Source organism: Anopheles aquasalis, chromosome 2, assembly GCF_943734665.1.
Source record: "Anopheles aquasalis chromosome 2, idAnoAquaMG_Q_19, whole genome shotgun sequence".
NCBI lineage: Eukaryota > Metazoa > Arthropoda > Insecta > Diptera > Culicidae > Anopheles > Anopheles aquasalis.
In genome coordinates this window covers 36,830,001-36,848,280 of record NC_064877.1, presented here as the reverse complement: position 1 = coordinate 36,848,280, position 18,280 = coordinate 36,830,001, and the positions used below count along the sequence as shown (strand labels likewise).

The 18,280-nt window shown below is 53.6% G+C and overlaps 2 protein-coding genes across 3 annotated transcripts; both read left to right on the top strand.

Annotated features, from left to right (window-relative positions):
* The first annotated feature begins 1,527 nt into the window (after positions 1-1,527).
* LOC126570992 (uncharacterized) lies at positions 1,528-15,880 on the top strand. 2 transcript variants are annotated; one of them, XM_050229176.1, is made up of 4 exons: positions 1,528-1,758; positions 12,332-12,518; positions 13,112-13,216; positions 13,982-15,880. In XM_050229176.1, the coding sequence occupies exons 1-4, from the start codon at positions 1,750-1,752 to the stop codon at positions 13,990-13,992; spliced, it is 312 nt and encodes a 103-aa protein (XP_050085133.1). In that variant the 5' UTR covers positions 1,528-1,749; the 3' UTR covers positions 13,993-15,880. The 2 variants fall into 2 exon arrangements, with proteins under 2 accessions (XP_050085133.1, XP_050085132.1); XM_050229175.1 differs by having other exon boundaries at positions 14,393-15,878.
* A 1,716-nt stretch (positions 15,881-17,596) lies between these two features.
* LOC126574747 (inverted formin-2-like) lies at positions 17,597-18,066 on the top strand (the record flags this gene model as incomplete). The annotated part of the gene is made up of 1 exon (XM_050235098.1): positions 17,597-18,066. A coding segment is annotated over one exon (357 nt), but the record flags the coding sequence as incomplete, so codon positions are not given.
* Between the last annotated feature and the right edge of the window lie 214 nt (positions 18,067-18,280).

Below are 18,280 nucleotides of genomic sequence, written 5' to 3'. Positions count from 1 at the left end.
GTTTGTATTAACATATTACAAATCGACAACCAGCAAATAAAATGCTCTAATTACTTCACCTTCAGCATTCTAAGCACTCTTCCTGATCTCATTTGCTCCATCAGAGGTTTTTATTATGTTATCGTCAATACGCAGTTTCCCAAAAACCGGCACTTATCTCCCGGCATGTCATGCACGAATGTTTAACACCGGAAAGGAAACAGGAAGCAACGCAGAATTCCAGAATAACAAATCAATCACCGTGTCAATGTTTTACCAGATCAAAACACCGGATCAGCCTTGAGATGAACCGAGTTTTCGGAGTTTATTGATGCGCGTTAAACGTGTGCTATGCTTTACGCATCTCGCTCTGCGTTATCTGCGTATTGCTGTTGATGTGTGCGCCCTTCGCTATAGTCGCAAGATGGTGGCGGCCAGATTTCGCTTTCGTGAAATGAAAGTGAGAGAAAAAGGGAATAGGAAAACCAAATGGTTGGCCGATGATGATTAAGCCATGAAAGCCATGATTGCCGGCTGAGTAGACGACGAACGTGCGGGCGCCGGTGGCCGGTGGGAACGCGGATGATCTCGAGATGATTGGTGGGAAGTCCCTTTAGGTACCAAGTCTCTCTCTCTCTCTCTCTCTCTCTCTCTCTCTCTCTCTCTCTCTCATTCTCTTCAATGCCCTGCCAGGTGTATGGGGTGTTAATTGAGTCGATGAAAAATGTTCGTTCCGGCATTGCCGCGTGCCAATCGTGATCGGTTAGTGTTTAATGGGTTTAAGGCTGCCCGGCCAGTCAGCCCCAGCTGGCACGTAATCGTCGAAACCGCTCGCGGCATCGTCAGCAGCCAGTTCACCGTTCTAATGTGCTGTTTGATAGTTTTTTCAAGGTCACATCCCCCCACCACCCCGTCGATGGCAACCACCAGCAGATCGGCTCTCGATTCCGCGCATGATTTTGCTCTCGTGTGAGTGAGTCGCGTTGGAGTGCCCGCGAATCAACTTCCTGGGGGCTGCAAAGTAGGTCCCTTCCCGCCCCTTTCCCCCCCCTGGCGATGGCACGGTTCTGGATCATCCAATGATTACGCGAGAACTTTTCAAGGTTTCCCGAAAGAACGAAGCCGACCGGTCACGTACGCCACCGTCGTGAGTCCTCTTTCTCACTTCCATCCTCTCACCGTATGCTCTCTCACGTTACTCGTTCACTCACAGCGTCCAATCCCACTTGCGGGCGCATTTCCTGATTTTTCGCAGAAACTCGTTTGCTCCCCACCCTCCCCCCCCGGCCGAGTGGTAGCACAGCATCCCCTGGTGGGGCCCTGAAACGGCACGTGCTCGTGTTTCGCGTGAGCGAGCTTCGTCTCACTCATCGTTCTCTCTCACGCTTTTCCGCCACCGTTTGCTCATCGCGGAACCAACACAGATCGCGTGGATCGCGCACGATCGATCGATCGCCGCGAGAGAGAGAGAGCGAGGTGCCGGTGGTTTCTTTGGTGGAATGTATAAAATCACTTCACGCTGCCCAATGCTGAACCATTCCAAGCTCAGTGCTCCAACGGCCAGGATCACCTTCCATCCAATCCACCACCAGACACTAGTCTAGTTTCCTTTACTTTCCCCCCCACCACCACCCCCCACCCCACAAACTCCTTTCACAGTAACTCCCCTTTGTTCCGGGTGTGCGAGTGATAAGTGCAAGGATACCAGGAACCGTTACTGTGATATTCGTCCGTCCGTTCGCCACCGTTCGATTACCCAACGACATCACAATGAATCTCGTAAGTTAATCCCGCCAGTCCGCCAGTCCGGTGTGTGGTGCCCAGTGTGTTAAGCAGACTCTTGGGCGAGAGGAGATATGGTGGCTCTCAAGAAGTGATATCAAGTTTGTGTGTGCACTCGGAGTAGAAAAAAAAAGTGATAAGCAATAAGCTTGGAAAGTAAAGGGAACAATAAACGGTGCCGATTCCGGTGCTGGTCCGTCCCTGGTCGGGGTCCCTCGATCGATGGTTGCGTGCGCTCGGTGCGCTCCGTGCGCGGTTGTGCATGTGTGAACGGTCTGGCGGGAAGATGATGCTCCACCGAAAGCTTGGCGGCGCTGTTTTTTTTTTGTTGTTGCTGGTGAAAAGCTTGCTCCGAGGTTCGAGGCCACCCTGGCTTCGTTTTGGCTTCCTCTCCACCTATGAATTGCCTATGCTTGCTCCGAGTCATAATCGAAACATGAAAGAGGTGCCCATTAGCCAAAAAAAAAAACTCACCTACCACCACCTCAGCGTTGGCCGTTCAATCAGTTGCCCTTCACACATTAGACGTGCGGTTCGTGTCGAGTGTGGCGTCAATGGGAGGAGAATGGGTGGAAATTGAATGATTGGCAGGAGTTTTTCGATCCAGCACGCACCAGCATCTCGGCTCGGCTCATCATCTTCTTCCGGGGGGCATGGCATTGTGGCGCCACCGGCACTGACCTCTCTCTCTCTCTGTCTCTCTCGGTGGCGCCTTCTCCCCACATTTCTAGACCGCCAAGGGGTAGGCGGGGGCAAATGGTTTGTTGCCGGATAGTAACATGTTCATCATCATCATCATCATCATGATCATGGACGTTGCTTCCCAGAGATTGGCCTGGAACGTGGTACCGATTATCGATTGTTCCGGTGGCGCCTTCGTGGAAATGGGTGGCCGTTGCCGCGATTATCGGCTAGCATCGGAAGGCCACCTTGTTGCTCTCGCTGATAGTAAATGGATTAATGAGCAGTAGATGCCAAGGTCTCGCCGGGCTGGCCCAGGCTCTTGTTTAGCATTTTACAATTGTTTAAAGTTTACCGAAAAAAAACTGTTTCTCTTGTGATCAGGTTCAGGTTCAGGTTCTCTTCTGTCTCTCGTCAACAATAACGCGATGATCCGGTTGACCGTCGGGGACCACCCTGAGTGGTTTACTGCCGTCCAAATTGCACCTAAAGCTGAAGCGTGTTAATAATGGCAATGGCAGTTCGCACCACGCACTATCGCACCAAGGTTATCAGCATCAGCTAGAGTGTGATTCGATCTTGATCAGCGCTCCGACGCGACCGCGAACTGTCAGCCAATTTCTAATCCCAACCGTGATCGCTTTTTGGCCGCTTGCGAGCCTGTTTCTCTGATTGCGATAACCTGTTGCTTTATATTGTTGGTTCCATTTCATCAGTGGACCAGGCAGTGGTCGCATATTTCACGGTGGCACCACTGGTGTCAACATTTATGATTAATCGGCAACTAATAAGCATATTTAGTGGCGGGATCCTCTGGAGCTCGCTTGGTTTTCTCTGATTTCGGATCGAACGCGCTCCAGTCCGATCGGCGTTCGCAGTCGCTTCGAATTCGCTTTCGAATGGCTGATTGGCGGAAGAGTCCGGTAACACCACCACCACCACCACCACCATCAGATGCCATTCCAGCATCGATGCGTAGAGCCCCATAAATAGCACAAATCGTTTATGATAAACGAATGAAGCTCAAAATAACAAACCAAAAAAATAAAAAAAGATTAAGGAAATCAAGGAACAAACGAGTGACGATGAAGCGAAAGAGAGAGAGAGAGAGAGAGAAAGAGCCGCTGGCCAGCTGGTGGACTTCCATTTTCCATTCATTTTCCACACCAACTACATTCCAGGTGGCACTAGCGTGGAGGTATTGGGGGGGGGGGGGGGGGGGGGGCTTCGCTCCGAGATGCCACCAGCACCATCGCACCAGTTCCAACCGGTTTCGGGAGGGCAACAAAACTGCGTCGCCCGTTCCATGCTCCGCCGCTCGTTCCTCGAAGCAGATTTCCCTTTTTCACGCAGCAAAACGGACGCGGCGTGCTGTTCGCGGCTTGAAAACTCGTCCTCCTCTTCCTTCCTCTACCTCTCTGCTACCCCGACCTTTACCAACCGGACCATATCGGTCAGACAAGTCGCTGTGTGCGAGAGATCAGCGAGGAAACGATCAGCAATCAGCGGCGCTTTAACCTCTCGCTCGCAGTGGCGCCGTCATGGCTCGCAGGGGAGAGTGACGAGATGAGTCACGCAAGGCAGGAAGGAAGGAAGGAAGGAAGGAAAGGGAAACAGAAAACGAAAACGAAGATGAAAGAAAAAAGAGAAGAACGCATCAAATCGAAAACCGAGAGTGAGCCGTTAATTGTCATTATGGAATCAGTGAGGCCGGTCGGCCGGACCGCCCCGGTGATGGCCTTTCAGGTGCCACACCGAAGGTCAAAAGGGGTGGTGGGCGCCACCACCACATTCCGGCCAAGTTCGAAATGGAGGTCAACGATGGGGCACACATTCACATCATGAGACGATGATCGAGAAGCGCTCCGTTTCATTATATGACCGAAAGCGCCAGACAGACAGACGGCTGGCGGCTGACAGCTGGCAGCAGAAGCGGACACTAAGGAGACGGGCGGCCGCCTGATGGGTGCGCGTCATTGACATTGATTTTTCCCTTTTGATTGGGACGCACCCAGACGCGCCAACATCGCGCGAATCATTTATGTGCCTGTTACGTGAATCTGATCGGATCTCACGTTTGTGGCCGATACCGTGGCCATTCGTTCCAGCGCACCGATCGCAAGGTCAGCGGATGATTGGGTGGTAAGAGGCACACGGTACCGCCCCGGCGTCGCAGATGATGGGTTATGTGATGGGCCAGCTCGACTAGGTCACCAGAACGGAAGCGCCGCCATCATGTCACGACGAACGGGCGAGTGAACCGCACACTGGCACTGAAATGGAACGCGTCGCGTAACAGTTCCCCCCCCAAACCCCTTGGCACATTATCATCGCTCCAATCACCGTTCAAATCGTTCGCCGAAAGCACGTTTGGCATTGTTATTTTTTTCGAGTGTTTTTCAAAGGGAGGAAAGCATAAAAAGGAATTGCTCCAAATTAGCACCGAACTCCGATGGCTCCGTGCCATGCACGAGTGCACGATACGAATGCACGCGTGATGATGAGCACGTGCGCGCGTCCGCACGCCAGCGAAATGACTTGAAACAAACGACTTGGCGTGGTAAGCGACGAACCCGGGTTCGTGGCATACATTGTGTTATAGCATGAAGCTATGAGCTGCTGCCGCACACAACGGTGGCCATTGTGGCCGGTAACCGGTAAGGAATGAGGAGGACTCGTGGCCACAAATACCAAACCGTTTATCCGAGGCACTGATCCGTTCGCATGACATGCTCGCGATCATCATTTTGCGTTCAATTTTAGCGTTCAGTCCGTAAGGTCCGTCCGTGCAGCCACCTGTTCGGCTGCACGGGCACCAAGATTGTTGAGAAGATCGTTTCGGATGTGAGCTAACAGCTTCCGTAAACACAGACATGCGCGATCATAACGCGACCATTGACGGCCCTTTGGTTGATTTGCACAACTTTCCTGCCCACCACCGGATGGCCAGCGGCACCGGCGAGGGTAGGACAGGAAATTATGTTCCTCACCAGTTACTGGTCCGGGACGCTGGTCGAATTCCTTTGGCTCATAATTCACGTAACATGCGCTCGTCAACATTCCTTCACTTTCACGGACACGCACCGATGTACCAGTGCGTCGCTGTCCACGATACGATGGATTTGCAAATCTTGGAGGCCGTCCTCCGTCGTGGACAATACATGGTGTCGCGTGTCGTAGCGCGCTCGTGGCGGCAATCGCCATTGATTTGGGGGCGATCAGTGGCGCCAGAAGAAGCAATTAAAACCTGATCACGCGCACCGACGGATTGCGGTCGGTGCTGTGGTGGCGACCGTGTCCCAGTTACCTAGTCCCATGGCGTCACCGGCTCGGCCGCGGCCGCAGCGCGCAGTGGTTTATGGTTTCCTGCCCTCGGACCAATTTTTCGGCGGGAACATGCGACGGATACCACTCTGTGGCCCTATAATTTATGGCCGCGTACACGCGTTTCTTTCGGTTCTCGGCGCTTTGTGGTCGGTCGTTTCCACCTCGATCGTATCGCATGATGTAACTGTGCCTTCTCTCGTGGCGTGTCTCGTTCCGGTATCATTTTGCACTACCGTCCTTCACCTTCGGTTGAGTTCTGTAAGTAACTTGCTGGAATGCACGCAGCAGCAGTGTGTACGCATGTGCACGCAATTTCTTAATCAAAGAGAAGCGAATTCAGATCCGATCGGCAACAGCAGCAAGCCGGTTGAGGGAAAGCAAAGCTGGAAACTCGCCTCCTTTCGATATCTGGATTGTTGCACCGGCTGCACCGGTTGCTACTTGATTCCGGGTGTGATTAGTCTGATTGAAGCCTACTGTGATCCATCCTGTTATGACGTGTGACTGCTGACGTGGCAACCCGTTCACTCTACCCGTCGCCGATGGATTAAAGTGTTTTTGGAGCGGCCACGCCACGTAATTACCTAGCCAGTCTAGCCAGCCAGCTAGCTAGCTAGCCCGGTAGGCAGCTGCAGCTGGCTCCCAGGGCCGCAACAAGCGCGCACCTTTTAATGACGGATTCCGGCGCTGGTACGGCGGCAAGTGTATCGCTCAAGGACCCCCCCCCCCCCCCACCCGGCTTTTGCTGGCCACCTGGCCCCAGAACCCGGACGTTTTGCATTCCAGCGTGAGCGCGCTAGCGTTCTGTGGATTCGAACTCCGACAACCGTTGAAAACGGAGGTGGACACAATTAATGGACAAAAAACGGGTTGGACAGCGCCGTAGGTCTGCGCGTCATGACGCAATAGACGGTACGCGAACCGAAACACAAGAACCGAAACCAAACTGCCGCTGGTGAGAAGGTCAGTAATCAGAAGACAAACAACGCGCGCGCGCGCGCTGCACAATTAAAAACCTCTCTGCTTTTTTGATAAATGATCATTCCGTAACACGAGTTTGATCGTCGGTGGCAGTGGTGGGTTAGTGGGTGGGTTAGCGGGTGGGTGGGTGGACACTGACAAGTACTCGCCGGAATGCGGTGGCATCCTTGACTTTCGTACATCGGACTTCGTTGTCGGTCGTCGTTGCTGCTTCATTAAAACCGATCGAAAAGTGTTAACAGCTTGTGCGTCAGCTGGAAATCGAGCGGAAAGATTGAAGCAGCTGCAGCAGAGGAGCAGAGAAGGGCCCTTTGGCGGACTTTGCTTTGGAGACCTTCGGTGGACAAGCGGCGACAAGGTTTCCACTCAGTTGAGCTGTGATGTGTGTTCGTGGATTGGCCGGATTTCGTAAGGGCTCTCGCAGTGCTGCATCGGCGGGCCTGGTGTGGGAGGTGTCAAGCGCGATACTACCGCTTGGCCCACTCCCCGCCGTCGTACCACCATGTTTCGTCTCAAGCGATCAAGCAGAAGAAGCAACATGATGCTGCTGGTGCTGTTGGTGGGGCGGATTGTGGCCACGATCGATCGTAAATCGTAGCCAAATAGTGCTCGTCATATCGTCTTGGAGTGTGACCAACCACCACCTAGACCTGACTGGCTAGCCGGCCATTTGTGGGTCAAGTTTGCCGAACCGAGCGCTTGGCGACACCGGTCCGGTTGTTTGGTTCCCGCAAAACGGCGCATTTGGCAATCGGACGACGATGACGACGACGACGGGTGTGCCATGTGGAGGCCAATTAAAATGCATTACACTCGGGGTGTTGTGCGGCTGGGAAAATGGCATCGTGGTGAGGTGCGGTCGCTGGTACGGGTTCGTGAAGCAAACCGGGCTCATTCGGCGGTTTTTTTTTCGCTTTCGGACTCGGCACCCCTTTCCCCAACTGGAGCAGTGCTGGAGCGGAGCGTTAGTATTCACACTGATCGCCTCCCTGCATGTGTTTGAACCGTGGTGTGACAATTGGCAAACCTCAAATTGGCCACGGCACACCCTTCTCTGCGCTCCATCTCGAATGTATAATAATAATGGACGTCAGCAGCAGCAGCAGCAGCAGCAGCAGCAGCAGCGGCACCGAATCGTTGACAACCTGTCACCGCCATTGGTCAACTGTGGCCGGCGAGAAGTGATCTTCGTAGTTGTCAAGGAGGTCGAAGGCGCCACGGCGAGCGTAAAGATATGGAAAACAGATGCCAGAGCGGCGACAGGAAGGAACGCAAACCCGTGGCCAAACCATGAAAGCCCCGGCACGGATGTGTCTCGGTCAAATTCGCACACACTTGGAGGGGCCGACTACGCACTGTAAACAAATCAGTTTGGTTACTACGCCGACTACGATCGTCGCTCGAAGGCACTCGTCGTCGTCATCGTCAGCGTCGTTGACGTCGTTGGGGACACATTTACGATGCAGCGATGGCGTTACACAATCCGGCCTCCCCCAATCGATCGAGAGGTCCCCTCACCACCGCTGGGTTTGAATGTTTGACGATCTCATGTTCACCGCACCGTTGTTGTTGTTGTGGCCATGGATTAACATCGTCCAGTAGCAGCAGCAGCAGCATTAGGAGCCCGGGGGGCTCTCTATTAACGACGGACGCTCCGGTCCACCGTAATTCCCTTTCCATGCCCCCTTGACGTGTGTGATGGCGATGGGAGACGAGAGAGAGATGAGTTATTGGCCATTGGCGAGCGCGCCGGAGGGAGGCAATAAATAGATCGCGTACCACGGCACCTTGGCCACGCTGGCCTGAAGGTGTGCAAACTCGCGGAGTGCTTCAATAAATTCCGGCCAATCGGAGCCCACTCGGAGCTGCTGCGGCTAACCTCCGTTTCCGTTCCAAGCACTACCAAGCACCAAGGCTCCAAGGTTACGAGCGTCTCCTCACTAGCCCCTGTCACTGGGGCATGCTATCCCGGCCAAAGATTGCGTCCATACCGTCAGGTCCAGTGGGTCCCGAAAGTGGGTCGAATACACCGATCATCGGAGCACCGGATCGTATCGGATTGAATCATTAATCAGTCGCGACATCGGAATGTTATAATTAACCGAGCCCCCACGGTAGGCCAAATGACAAAAGATTCTCGCTGGACATCGTTTGGTGACACACAGAGAGGGGGAGAGAGAGAGAATCCGGTGGCTGCCTCCAGAACTGGCGTGATCGAACGTGATGGTTGTCTGATGCCAGACTGCCAGACTGCCAGACTCTGCAGCAGTGGAATTCGCCAGTGGAACCAGCATTATGCAACGTACTTGAGTGACGTACTGGCACGGTTCAGAGTGTAAGAGTCTCGGGAAGGTCTACCACCCAGCACCAGGGTAACATTAGGACCCACCATCATTAATCGATCGATCGATCGAGGAGAAAAGATAGATAGAGAGAGAGAGAGAGAGAAAGAGATTCCCGTGTAATGATCACGACTACTGCCGCATACTGCTGGTGTAAGCTGTCAAAGTGTCAACCGCCGCAGCGATCGGTTGGCAGCTCGATCACGATTAGAACGACAACTGGCCGGTGACGGTGCCGAGATGCTGAAGAAGATGTTAAGGGATACGGAAATGAGACAAAACAAAAGGAGCCGGCGGGGGCTGATGGCGCCCGGTTTCGGTCGGAGTCGGCAGCGATCCGTTGAGCAGGCGTAAGCTGTGGGCAAGATGGACACCGTTAATGGCCGTTTGCAAAATGTACCCGTTGTATGGCGCAATACATTGTGATCGATGCTGATGCGGCGATGGATGTGGCGGTGGTGGTGGTGGTCGAGCGTAATTTGATCAAATTGATCCCGCACTACCACCACCTCTTCGGACGCCATGCTCTGTCCTCTCTGTGTGCTGCACTGACCACCTGTGAGAGAAAGAAAGAGATTCGGACCGGGGGTGGGCAACCGGGGACCCAGCAACACAATCGAACGAACCACAACAAACAACCCAGATATGATGTGCGCGCGATTTCACAAATGGCCACCGTGCAGACCAGGCCAGGGCAGGCAAGGCAGGTTGCGAAACAGGGCAGCACCCCCGGTTGCCCCGACTCGCTGATAGAATCCTGGGGGCATTAGGAGACAGTCGGTTCACTCCTACAGCCAGCTACTCGTCGTCTTTTAATCGCTTCTCGTGTTATGTAACGTGCGGCTTGTTGCAATCTCTCTCCCTAACTAACGCTGCCACCAATGCCAGTAGCAGCAGCAATTGCCAATCCCTGTACCGCCAGCCAGCAGTGATAGTAGTGCCGAAACGAAAGGAACCCAGGCCACGGTGCACTGGACTCCCAGGAAAAATGGTACTCGCATTGTGGTGTGCACGATTGGTGTGGTGTGTTTGTATGATTCAGCGCCAGCGCCAGGCGCCCGAATCCTTATTAGGTCGCGGCCAAAGTGGCAAAATCTCCCGGAGGCACTGAACACCCGAACACGGTTCTCGGACTCGTCGCCAATTACGTTCCAGCATCAGAACGCACGAAACGTGGTACGCAGACGTTGGTACGCAAATTCGTGCCCGGTACTTGGCGCCTTGCTCCCCCGCCCGAGACCCATTGGTGCACGCTCGCTAAAAACGAATCCAGGTCAACGGTACGGCTCCATGGTACGGAGTCCAGCGCGGCAAAATGGGGAGCGTTGGTGGCCATAAAAATCTGGTGCAGACACCCACTACCGCACGGTTGCTGGCGCGCTCTACTCACGACTCGGTAACAAACGGTGCTTTGCCCGGTGGTGCCCGAAATCTGCTCCACGAAGTTCCACTACCCATTCTAGCTTGCCCGTGTCGGTTCACCGGTTAGCACCACGATGGATGAGTTTTCTTCACTTTCTGCCTCCCTCCCAGGTGCGTTGTGGTGGGTACGGGCCAAGATAGCCAAAGGCCAAGATCGCAATCCAAATCGTCGGAGAGTGCGGATCAGATAATGAGAGCGCCGTTGGTAGCAGAACGTTGGTAGCGATGGCGATTGAGGCGGGGAGCTGAAGGCGTAACACACAACCGGACTGCTGGCCGCTGATCTTACGCGATTGCTAAGTGGCGCGTTCGCTCTTTCTCTTCCGCCCCACCCCCGGGGACCGGTTACACCGAGTGCCGACTCGCCGAGGAGGAAGCCGTACCGTTTCCCGGCTATTATTTGTTTCTTGCAAACAGTGCACGCCTGTCGCTGCTTTCGCGCCCATCGTGCGCCTGGTCGTCGCCGTCACCGTCACTGTCGGTGTGTCCGGAACTGGCCGAGCCGAGGAGCTAAAGCCTTTATGGGACTTTCGCTTTCGCGCCCCGGTCACCGTGTGCCGCGCGATAACTGGTTGATCGATTAATGAGCGACGCGATGCGAAGTGGCCAGTTCCAGCCTGGTCCCAGGAACATTGTGATCGGATCCTCCTCGTATCCGCTTGGCTTGGCCGCTACCGGGTGGAGGCCGAAAGGCAGCGAAAGCATCGCGAGCACATAACAGCTGAACCGAGGACACCCGGCATTCCCGGTTTCGCCAGCAGTGGCACAAGTAGCAGCAGCAGCTCGCATCAGCATTGATCACTCTTATGCTCTTGTTTATGCTCATCTGTGCGGCTGGTCCGTCGAGGCGCGATTGTTTCAACGTGGCCGCATTGCGAACCGGTACGGCCGGCCGTCACAGATGCAGACAATCGCAGACTGGATTAGCCAGGGCTGCGATTGTCTGCATCTTTTGTGGCCACCGGTGGCGGGCGCGTAGTGGTTTTATGTCATCGACAACAAACGGGACGTTATGCTGCGAAGAAAGTTCGACAAGAGCAACAAAACACACAATCGCACATTAGGCTGGTTTGGGGTGGTTCATCGCGTATGCAAATGAAAGGAAAAGTTGAAAAGCACTCCACCGCGCATCGTCCACCACCTCCAGGGCCGCCACAACGGCAACCATTTGTCTCGTCTCGTCCCGGAGCGGGGGATGCCAGTGGCCATGATCATAAACAAGCGATCGAATTCGTTAATCATCCGTTTCGCATCGGCAAACGGGGTGGCGCGTGGTAAGGGTGATGCTTCTCGCTAACGAACTCACGATGACGACCCGTCTGTCTGAAGCCGTGAAACTAGATTCTTTAATTAAATGGTTTCTTCATCGCCGGCATCAGCGGGTGATCGGAATTGGAATCGAAATGGTCTCGGGTTTTTGGAGGATTGATTTGCCAGCAAATTGATCATAATAATGTGGAGCACGTCAGCACGAGTGCTTCGTGGTTTTCGACGATCTCCGTTCGATTCGATCATCTGCGGCAAAGCATTCCGTTGCTTTGCCACGCGCACCAGGGGGTACCGCATTAACGTTATAACGGCTACCGGGCTTGCTGTGCGGTGTGCGATCAAGTTAGAAGGAAGCTGTGTTCTCATTTCCATTCTGGGTGCGGTCTTCTGGCTTCCAGCATGGAGTGGCGCATAAAAGAAGAAGCAGCAGGGAACTAGCTACTCAGCACAACACAAACAAATCGCTATTGGCCACCATCTTTGATTTTAATCTGATCGTCATCACGTATCCTAATCGCTAATCCCTTCTTTTCTCTCCGCATACACAGTTCGCGGTGTTCTTCGCCTTCGTCCTGACCGTAGCCACCGTCGCGGCACAGCGCTTCGGATTCCCACAGACGACCCAGTTCGGGCTGGCCTCGCTGACCGGTGACTTCGGTGGTCCGACGGCCTTCGGTGGACAGGATTTGTCAGGTAGTTTGAACGCTGGTATCAGAGATCCAAGACAGAACCGAGGTGAGTGGTGGTGTTTGTACTGTAGCAATTAGCGAACTAGGGGGACAGTGCGGGGTGCCAGTGGGAACAACCGGGGTGAGTGACGATATGATGATCCACCGCGATTGCTGCCCGAGGTGCTGATGATCAAGCAGCACGAATCCAGAGCCAGTAAGGGAGGTTGCTGGCAAGCAAAGTATTAGCATTTCCTAGTTTGTTGTTTGAGTGTGACATTTTTTTTCGGTAAGGTTGCTCCACGGCGAGGTAGAAGGACTGGAGATGTAGCCAAAACAGTACGGAATGTTGGAATTCACTCTCACGGGAGTACAGGGCGGTCCCTTAAGGGGGGGGGGGGGCACCAAATTATGGGTTAGCTGTAACGGTCTGCGGTTAGTTGACATTTGCGTTGTGGCGCGTTAGGTTGAGGGGTTGTTAGTTGTTTTTGTGTTAGTTGTATTGTGGTAGGTGGCGCCATGCCTTTGGTGTGCCTTTCGGAACCGTTTTTGGGGGTGTTATATGGCACTGGAGTAGGAGTCTGATGCGATCGTTACTCGGAGCTCACGATGGTAATCGCGCGTTGTTTGTGCTTTCTGTTTCCCTTCTCCTTTCTGCAGGACCAGTTGTGTTCCCGCCTGCCCCGGCCGATGCTCCGGTTGAGTCGAGCGGAGTGATCGTCGGTGCTTCCGGATACGGTTTCGTGCCCCCGAACACGCCCCAGAGTAAGACTGATGCATGAATGAATTGGCGATACGGGCAATCTAACTACTACCCTCCCCCGGGCTGTGCATGAGCTAACTCTCACTAACTCCGGCTGACCACTGACCACCACCGCCACCTGTTTGGAGTGTTTACAACACAACGAGTTCATCCTCTTAACGGTCACGCCTATGCGTCTTACTATCGCTCGCTAATAATCTCTCGCTTTACTCAACTACTACTACTTCTGCTACGCGACCTAACACGTGCGTCTTCCACCCGAAAAAAAAAATAACCGTGAGAATGGCAGTGACCCCCTCTCGGTGCTGTTTGCGCCGAGGAAAGATTGTCAGGCCAGCCTCATTCAACATTTGCTACTAGCGAGATGCCACGGTGTGCCACACAATGTACATATCACGTCACGGTTGCTGGTTGGCTGGCTGGCTGGCTGGCTGGCTGAGAATGCCGAACCTCCCTACCGACTAATGAGCTAGAATCGAGCGCGAGGCGCGACCCTAATCGCATGCAGATCGAATGGAATTCAACGGGGGAAAAAAACAAAAACAAACAACATGGGAGAAGAATGCTTGTAAATATGCGGCTCATTATGTGGCCCCCCGGGTGAGGAGCTCTGCTCCCTTCTCCTAACCCTTCGGCGCTTAATCAAACAATCTAGCTAATCGCCGTGTCTCGGCCGTGTTGCTTCTACTACCACCGCTAATCCGAAGGGGCGGGCATCGTCGCAGACTCAACTGATTGATCGCTCAAACTGTTACCGTTCCATGCAGATTTCTACTAACTTCGCACGAACCAGTGGCCAACCCAATCCAAACCCAAACCCTTCCTCAACCTCCTGAATCCTACCAACTTCCCACCTGATCTCCTGATCCTACCTGAACACCAGCCCAGAGGGAGAAAGAGTGCACCGGATGTGATGTTAATCTTAAACCGGGGGATGTCTGGAACCGCCGTAGAAGATCGACGACCAGCAGCGTAATGGGTCGACCCCAGGCCGCACGGTGGTGGTACTAGAGAACCTGTACCAGAAGCCTTCTGTGTGACTAACCGTGGAGAAGTGTTCTTTAGATGCGCATAACACCGATTACGCCACTACGATACTCCAACTAGCACCAACTGCAAGAGTGTACATATCAACCTTCTTCCAACCTTCCCACCACCCTCGTTTCTTCCCGTTGCAGATGCGAATGCGCTGTACAGAAACTTGCGATACTTCTAAGTCACTACTATATACACAATGACCCAACACCACAACACATTGACACTCACAATTACACGGGTAAATCCAACAGCGGCTCACCGATCAGCCCACCGACGAGCTGACCCGAATTCCCCATTCCCCAATCCCCTCACCCCTTCCCCTACCGCTACAGTACGTCACACATTTTCAAGATCACTAGGCCAATGCGACACACAGGGAGGAGGTTTCCGCATCTGCGCCAGCACCGGTTGCAAGCACCACTAAGTAGCACATGGCCGCCACTAGCGGCAGTCACATAGTAGTCACCAGCTCAGACCAGACCAGCACAGCACAGACACACGATAGTACACAGAGCACCGGCCACGATCCGATGAGATTTGGTCGGAAGTTAGGAAGTTAGAAGACGACGGCACCGAACGGAAACACCGGGCCCACACCCGGTCACGTCTCGTTTAGTATACGTTTAGGTGCATCGCCGTACATGGAAAGTGTTTGAATTTGATGCCATATCAAATTTTTTGACAACAAAATCCACCAACCCAGTGCGACAGAGGACAGAGACTGCGAGTTTCTCGCTCGGCTCTATCTTCTCGCCTGAGTTTGATTACTATAAATCTGTTACTTGACTATGATTATGTGTGCTACGCACTCGATCCGCCGCAAGAGAAGAAGGAGTGGGACTTTCAGGTCCTTCCACGATCCAGGCACTCTGTGTGGTAGATTAAGTAAGCGAGCTAGGATCGATATTTATTAGTAGTATGGCGCGGTGCCTGCATCCATGAAAATGTGCATCCCCTGTACAGTCCTATCCCCTATTCCCCGCCCTATCCCGAAACCTAATGTCCCATCCCAGTTCCTAATACACTGTTCCCCGAAAAACAAACTAAAACACAAACACCGGCACGTGTACAAACGATGTAGCGAGTGCGTTTCCGTGGCGTGAACACCCTGTATAAAGAATGACAACCCCTTAAGCACGTGGAAACATCCAAGCAACACGCCTCTGTACCATATTATGCCAACATCCCCCCCCCCTTTTCTTGTACAAACGATCCTGGGAGTGAAAATGAGAGAGAACGAGCGGATCACCTGGTAGAGATCGCATGCGGGGGAGGAAAGTGTGTAGCCGGTTCCCCCTCTCCCCTGGCGGGGAGGAATCCGGTCTTTCGTTACTCTACTGTGTACGATAGTTTGTAGCGATTAATTGGTAACTTAATAAATTATTGTACAGATGACATTTAAGACAGTTTTGCCTACAGCCTTCTGCCTTTACTGATTTAGCACTAGTGGTTTTGTTTTTGCATGCGTGTGTGTGGGTGATTGGTTGTGTGTGCACGTGCGTGTTCGTAATCGATTTTCAAATAGCAACATCAGGAGCAACATCAGCAACAGCGTCAGCAACAGGTGGCACTGGGCAGTTCAATTAATTCCCTACTACTTCCAGACCACCCTTTCCGTCCGGTGGGCACTGGTGAACGGTGGTGGGCCGACCGACATTTCGAAGACCGATGATTAGAGATTTCCCCGGTTTTTTTCTTCCAAACGCGAAGTTCTGGTTAGCAACTATCATTAGAGTGGTACGGCCACACTCGCAAGGAACGCACGATACTTTGGTTCTTTCGCTTCCTGTTTGGCCAGTGGTTGCAATTGGAATGGGGTCCAATTCTGGTTCTGGCTGGTTTCATGCTCTCCATAGCAACCGCCAGCCTGCCAGCCAGTGTCGATGGCAACTGCGATTCGATCGCAGAAATTGAAACCATAAAAGCGGATCGAGACCAATCGACCGACATACAGCCACAGCGTTTGACTGTTCGATGCCGGAACGGACGAAGAACTCTGCGGCCTTTTTGGTGGTGGCAGCGACGGCGGTTTGCATTCCAAACGGTCGCCTTTGAAGGTCGCATAGCTGTAGTGCAGAGCATACAACGGAACCCAAGCGGCGGCGGCGATGGCGGCTCTTAACGTACTCTCCTACTTCTCGGTGGTCGGATTCACTCCCCTCTCCCTCTCTCCCTCGCTCCCTCTGTTTCCCTTCCTCACACACGAAGGGGGTTCTGGGTCTCCCTGGCCTGTGTGACCATTTGATTCCCGTTGTCGGTTTTTGTTTCGCAATCCGCTGTTCGATCGAGACTGCGACCGCAATGTTGGTTGATTGCCTTTACCCTTCTCACCTCTTCTCCTTCACCAACGGTTGACACCGATGGGTGCCCCAAACGACCTGCGACCCACGAGGAAGGAACTTCTGGGTGCGCACCGGCCCGTGACACCAACGCGATCGTAAGCTTCCTCGTCGCCGGAGAGCTAATCTTTGCGTTTGCGGTTGGCACATTGCCCCGGTGTGCGGGGGATCTGAACTCCTTCCTTTCATCCTGGCATACCACCGTCCAGCAGACCACATTAGCCTGCTTGTGGCTGGTCCATCGATTGACTCCGCGGACCTGTCAACTGACACCCAAGTGACGCTAATAACATATACACCCCCGGATCTCCGCGCCCCTCCGCTGAACTCAAGCGACCTTCGGCTCCGATCTACCACCATACCGTCCATTTATTACTCGACCTACCCTCGCCTCTTCTTCATGGTACTGGACAGACCCGTGTCTTGTGTCCTATGCAGATTTTTGCTGCTTTCTGCCGGCCGACCGAGAAGACCTTCTTCGAAGAGCTACTCGCTGGGGCTCTCTTTGGTCGGTGGTAGGCTGATTGATTGAATTGGCGTTGTGTAATCGTGGCGCGACCTCCCGCGATCGCGAATCGCGCCTTGCTGCCCGGTGCCACTGACCACATGCTGACATTGTGGCTCGTGATGTAGTAGCGCAGGTGGCGCAGGTGGCGCTGGTGGCGAAACAATGTGTACAGAGCGACAGGGCGCGGCTTGGTTTTAGCTGCGGAACGACCACATTTGTACCATATTGCACACCGGTGGCCACCAGTACACAGCTGATCAAGCGGCATATTATAGACGAGTTCCGCCCTGCAAATCTCGATCGAGCGAGGTGCGCGAACATTAACAACTTGCCGGACCACCGGACCACTTGAACTTGTACAGAACACGGAAAACGAGTGAGGAGGAGTGCGAGTGACCTGTAAATGAATGCCTGAGACCAGCAGAGAGTTGTTACAACAGACCGCGACAAGCGTACTGACCACTGACCGGTAACCGACTTCCCTTGACTTGACTTGTGTTACAGAGTTCAGGAAAAAGGTGCCACCGTACCGCTACACACTGGCCGTGCCCTGGAAGCTGGCATCGACCACCGGTGGCCTATCGCCGTCCATCACCGGAACATCGCAGCGCCCGAAGAAGCCAGGAATCGCCGGAAAGCTGCCGCAACCGATTCCGGTCTCGGTGCCCGCGGGAGGATACAGGAGGCCACCGACGCCACCACGGTGGTTCCGGCCACACAACGGATACACGCATAACACACCGGGAGTTAGGAAACCACCGCCACTGCCGCCTCCGGGTGTACCACTCCCCGGTGGCTCGTACACGGCCAGTCGGTTGAAGGTGCCAGGAGTTGGTTTTGCCACGAGACATTAACCGAGCCGGGGGGGCAGACCCCGGTGTTCCATCGAGTTGTACATACCGGAGGACGGATGCGCGATGCTGCATATAGTGCATCGTAGCCATTTTACCACTAGACGTAGCGAATGCCGACGGGGAGGGAGTGTAATATAGGATTTGCGAGCTTGTTTTTTAAATATTCAAACTGTACCTTGGAACGCATGTAACTAGTGGAATGGATCTTCTTGAGTACAAAATATATTCGAATACGTAAAACTATCTTTAAACCTGTTGGCTTTGTGCTTTTTTTCGGGCGAGTGGATGATCCTTTAGGTTGTTTCTACGGACTGTGAGGTTTGTATG

Excerpts from the sequence above, each read along its gene's own strand:
- LOC126570992 (XM_050229175.1), top strand. Across the intron at positions 12,519-13,111 it reads AGATCCAAGACAGAACCGAG|GACCAGTTGTGTTCCCGCCT; the intron begins GTGAGTGGTGGT and ends TCCTTTCTGCAG. Across the intron at positions 13,217-14,392 it reads GCCCCCGAACACGCCCCAGA|ATGCGAATGCGCTGTACAGA; the intron begins GTAAGACTGATG and ends TTCCCGTTGCAG.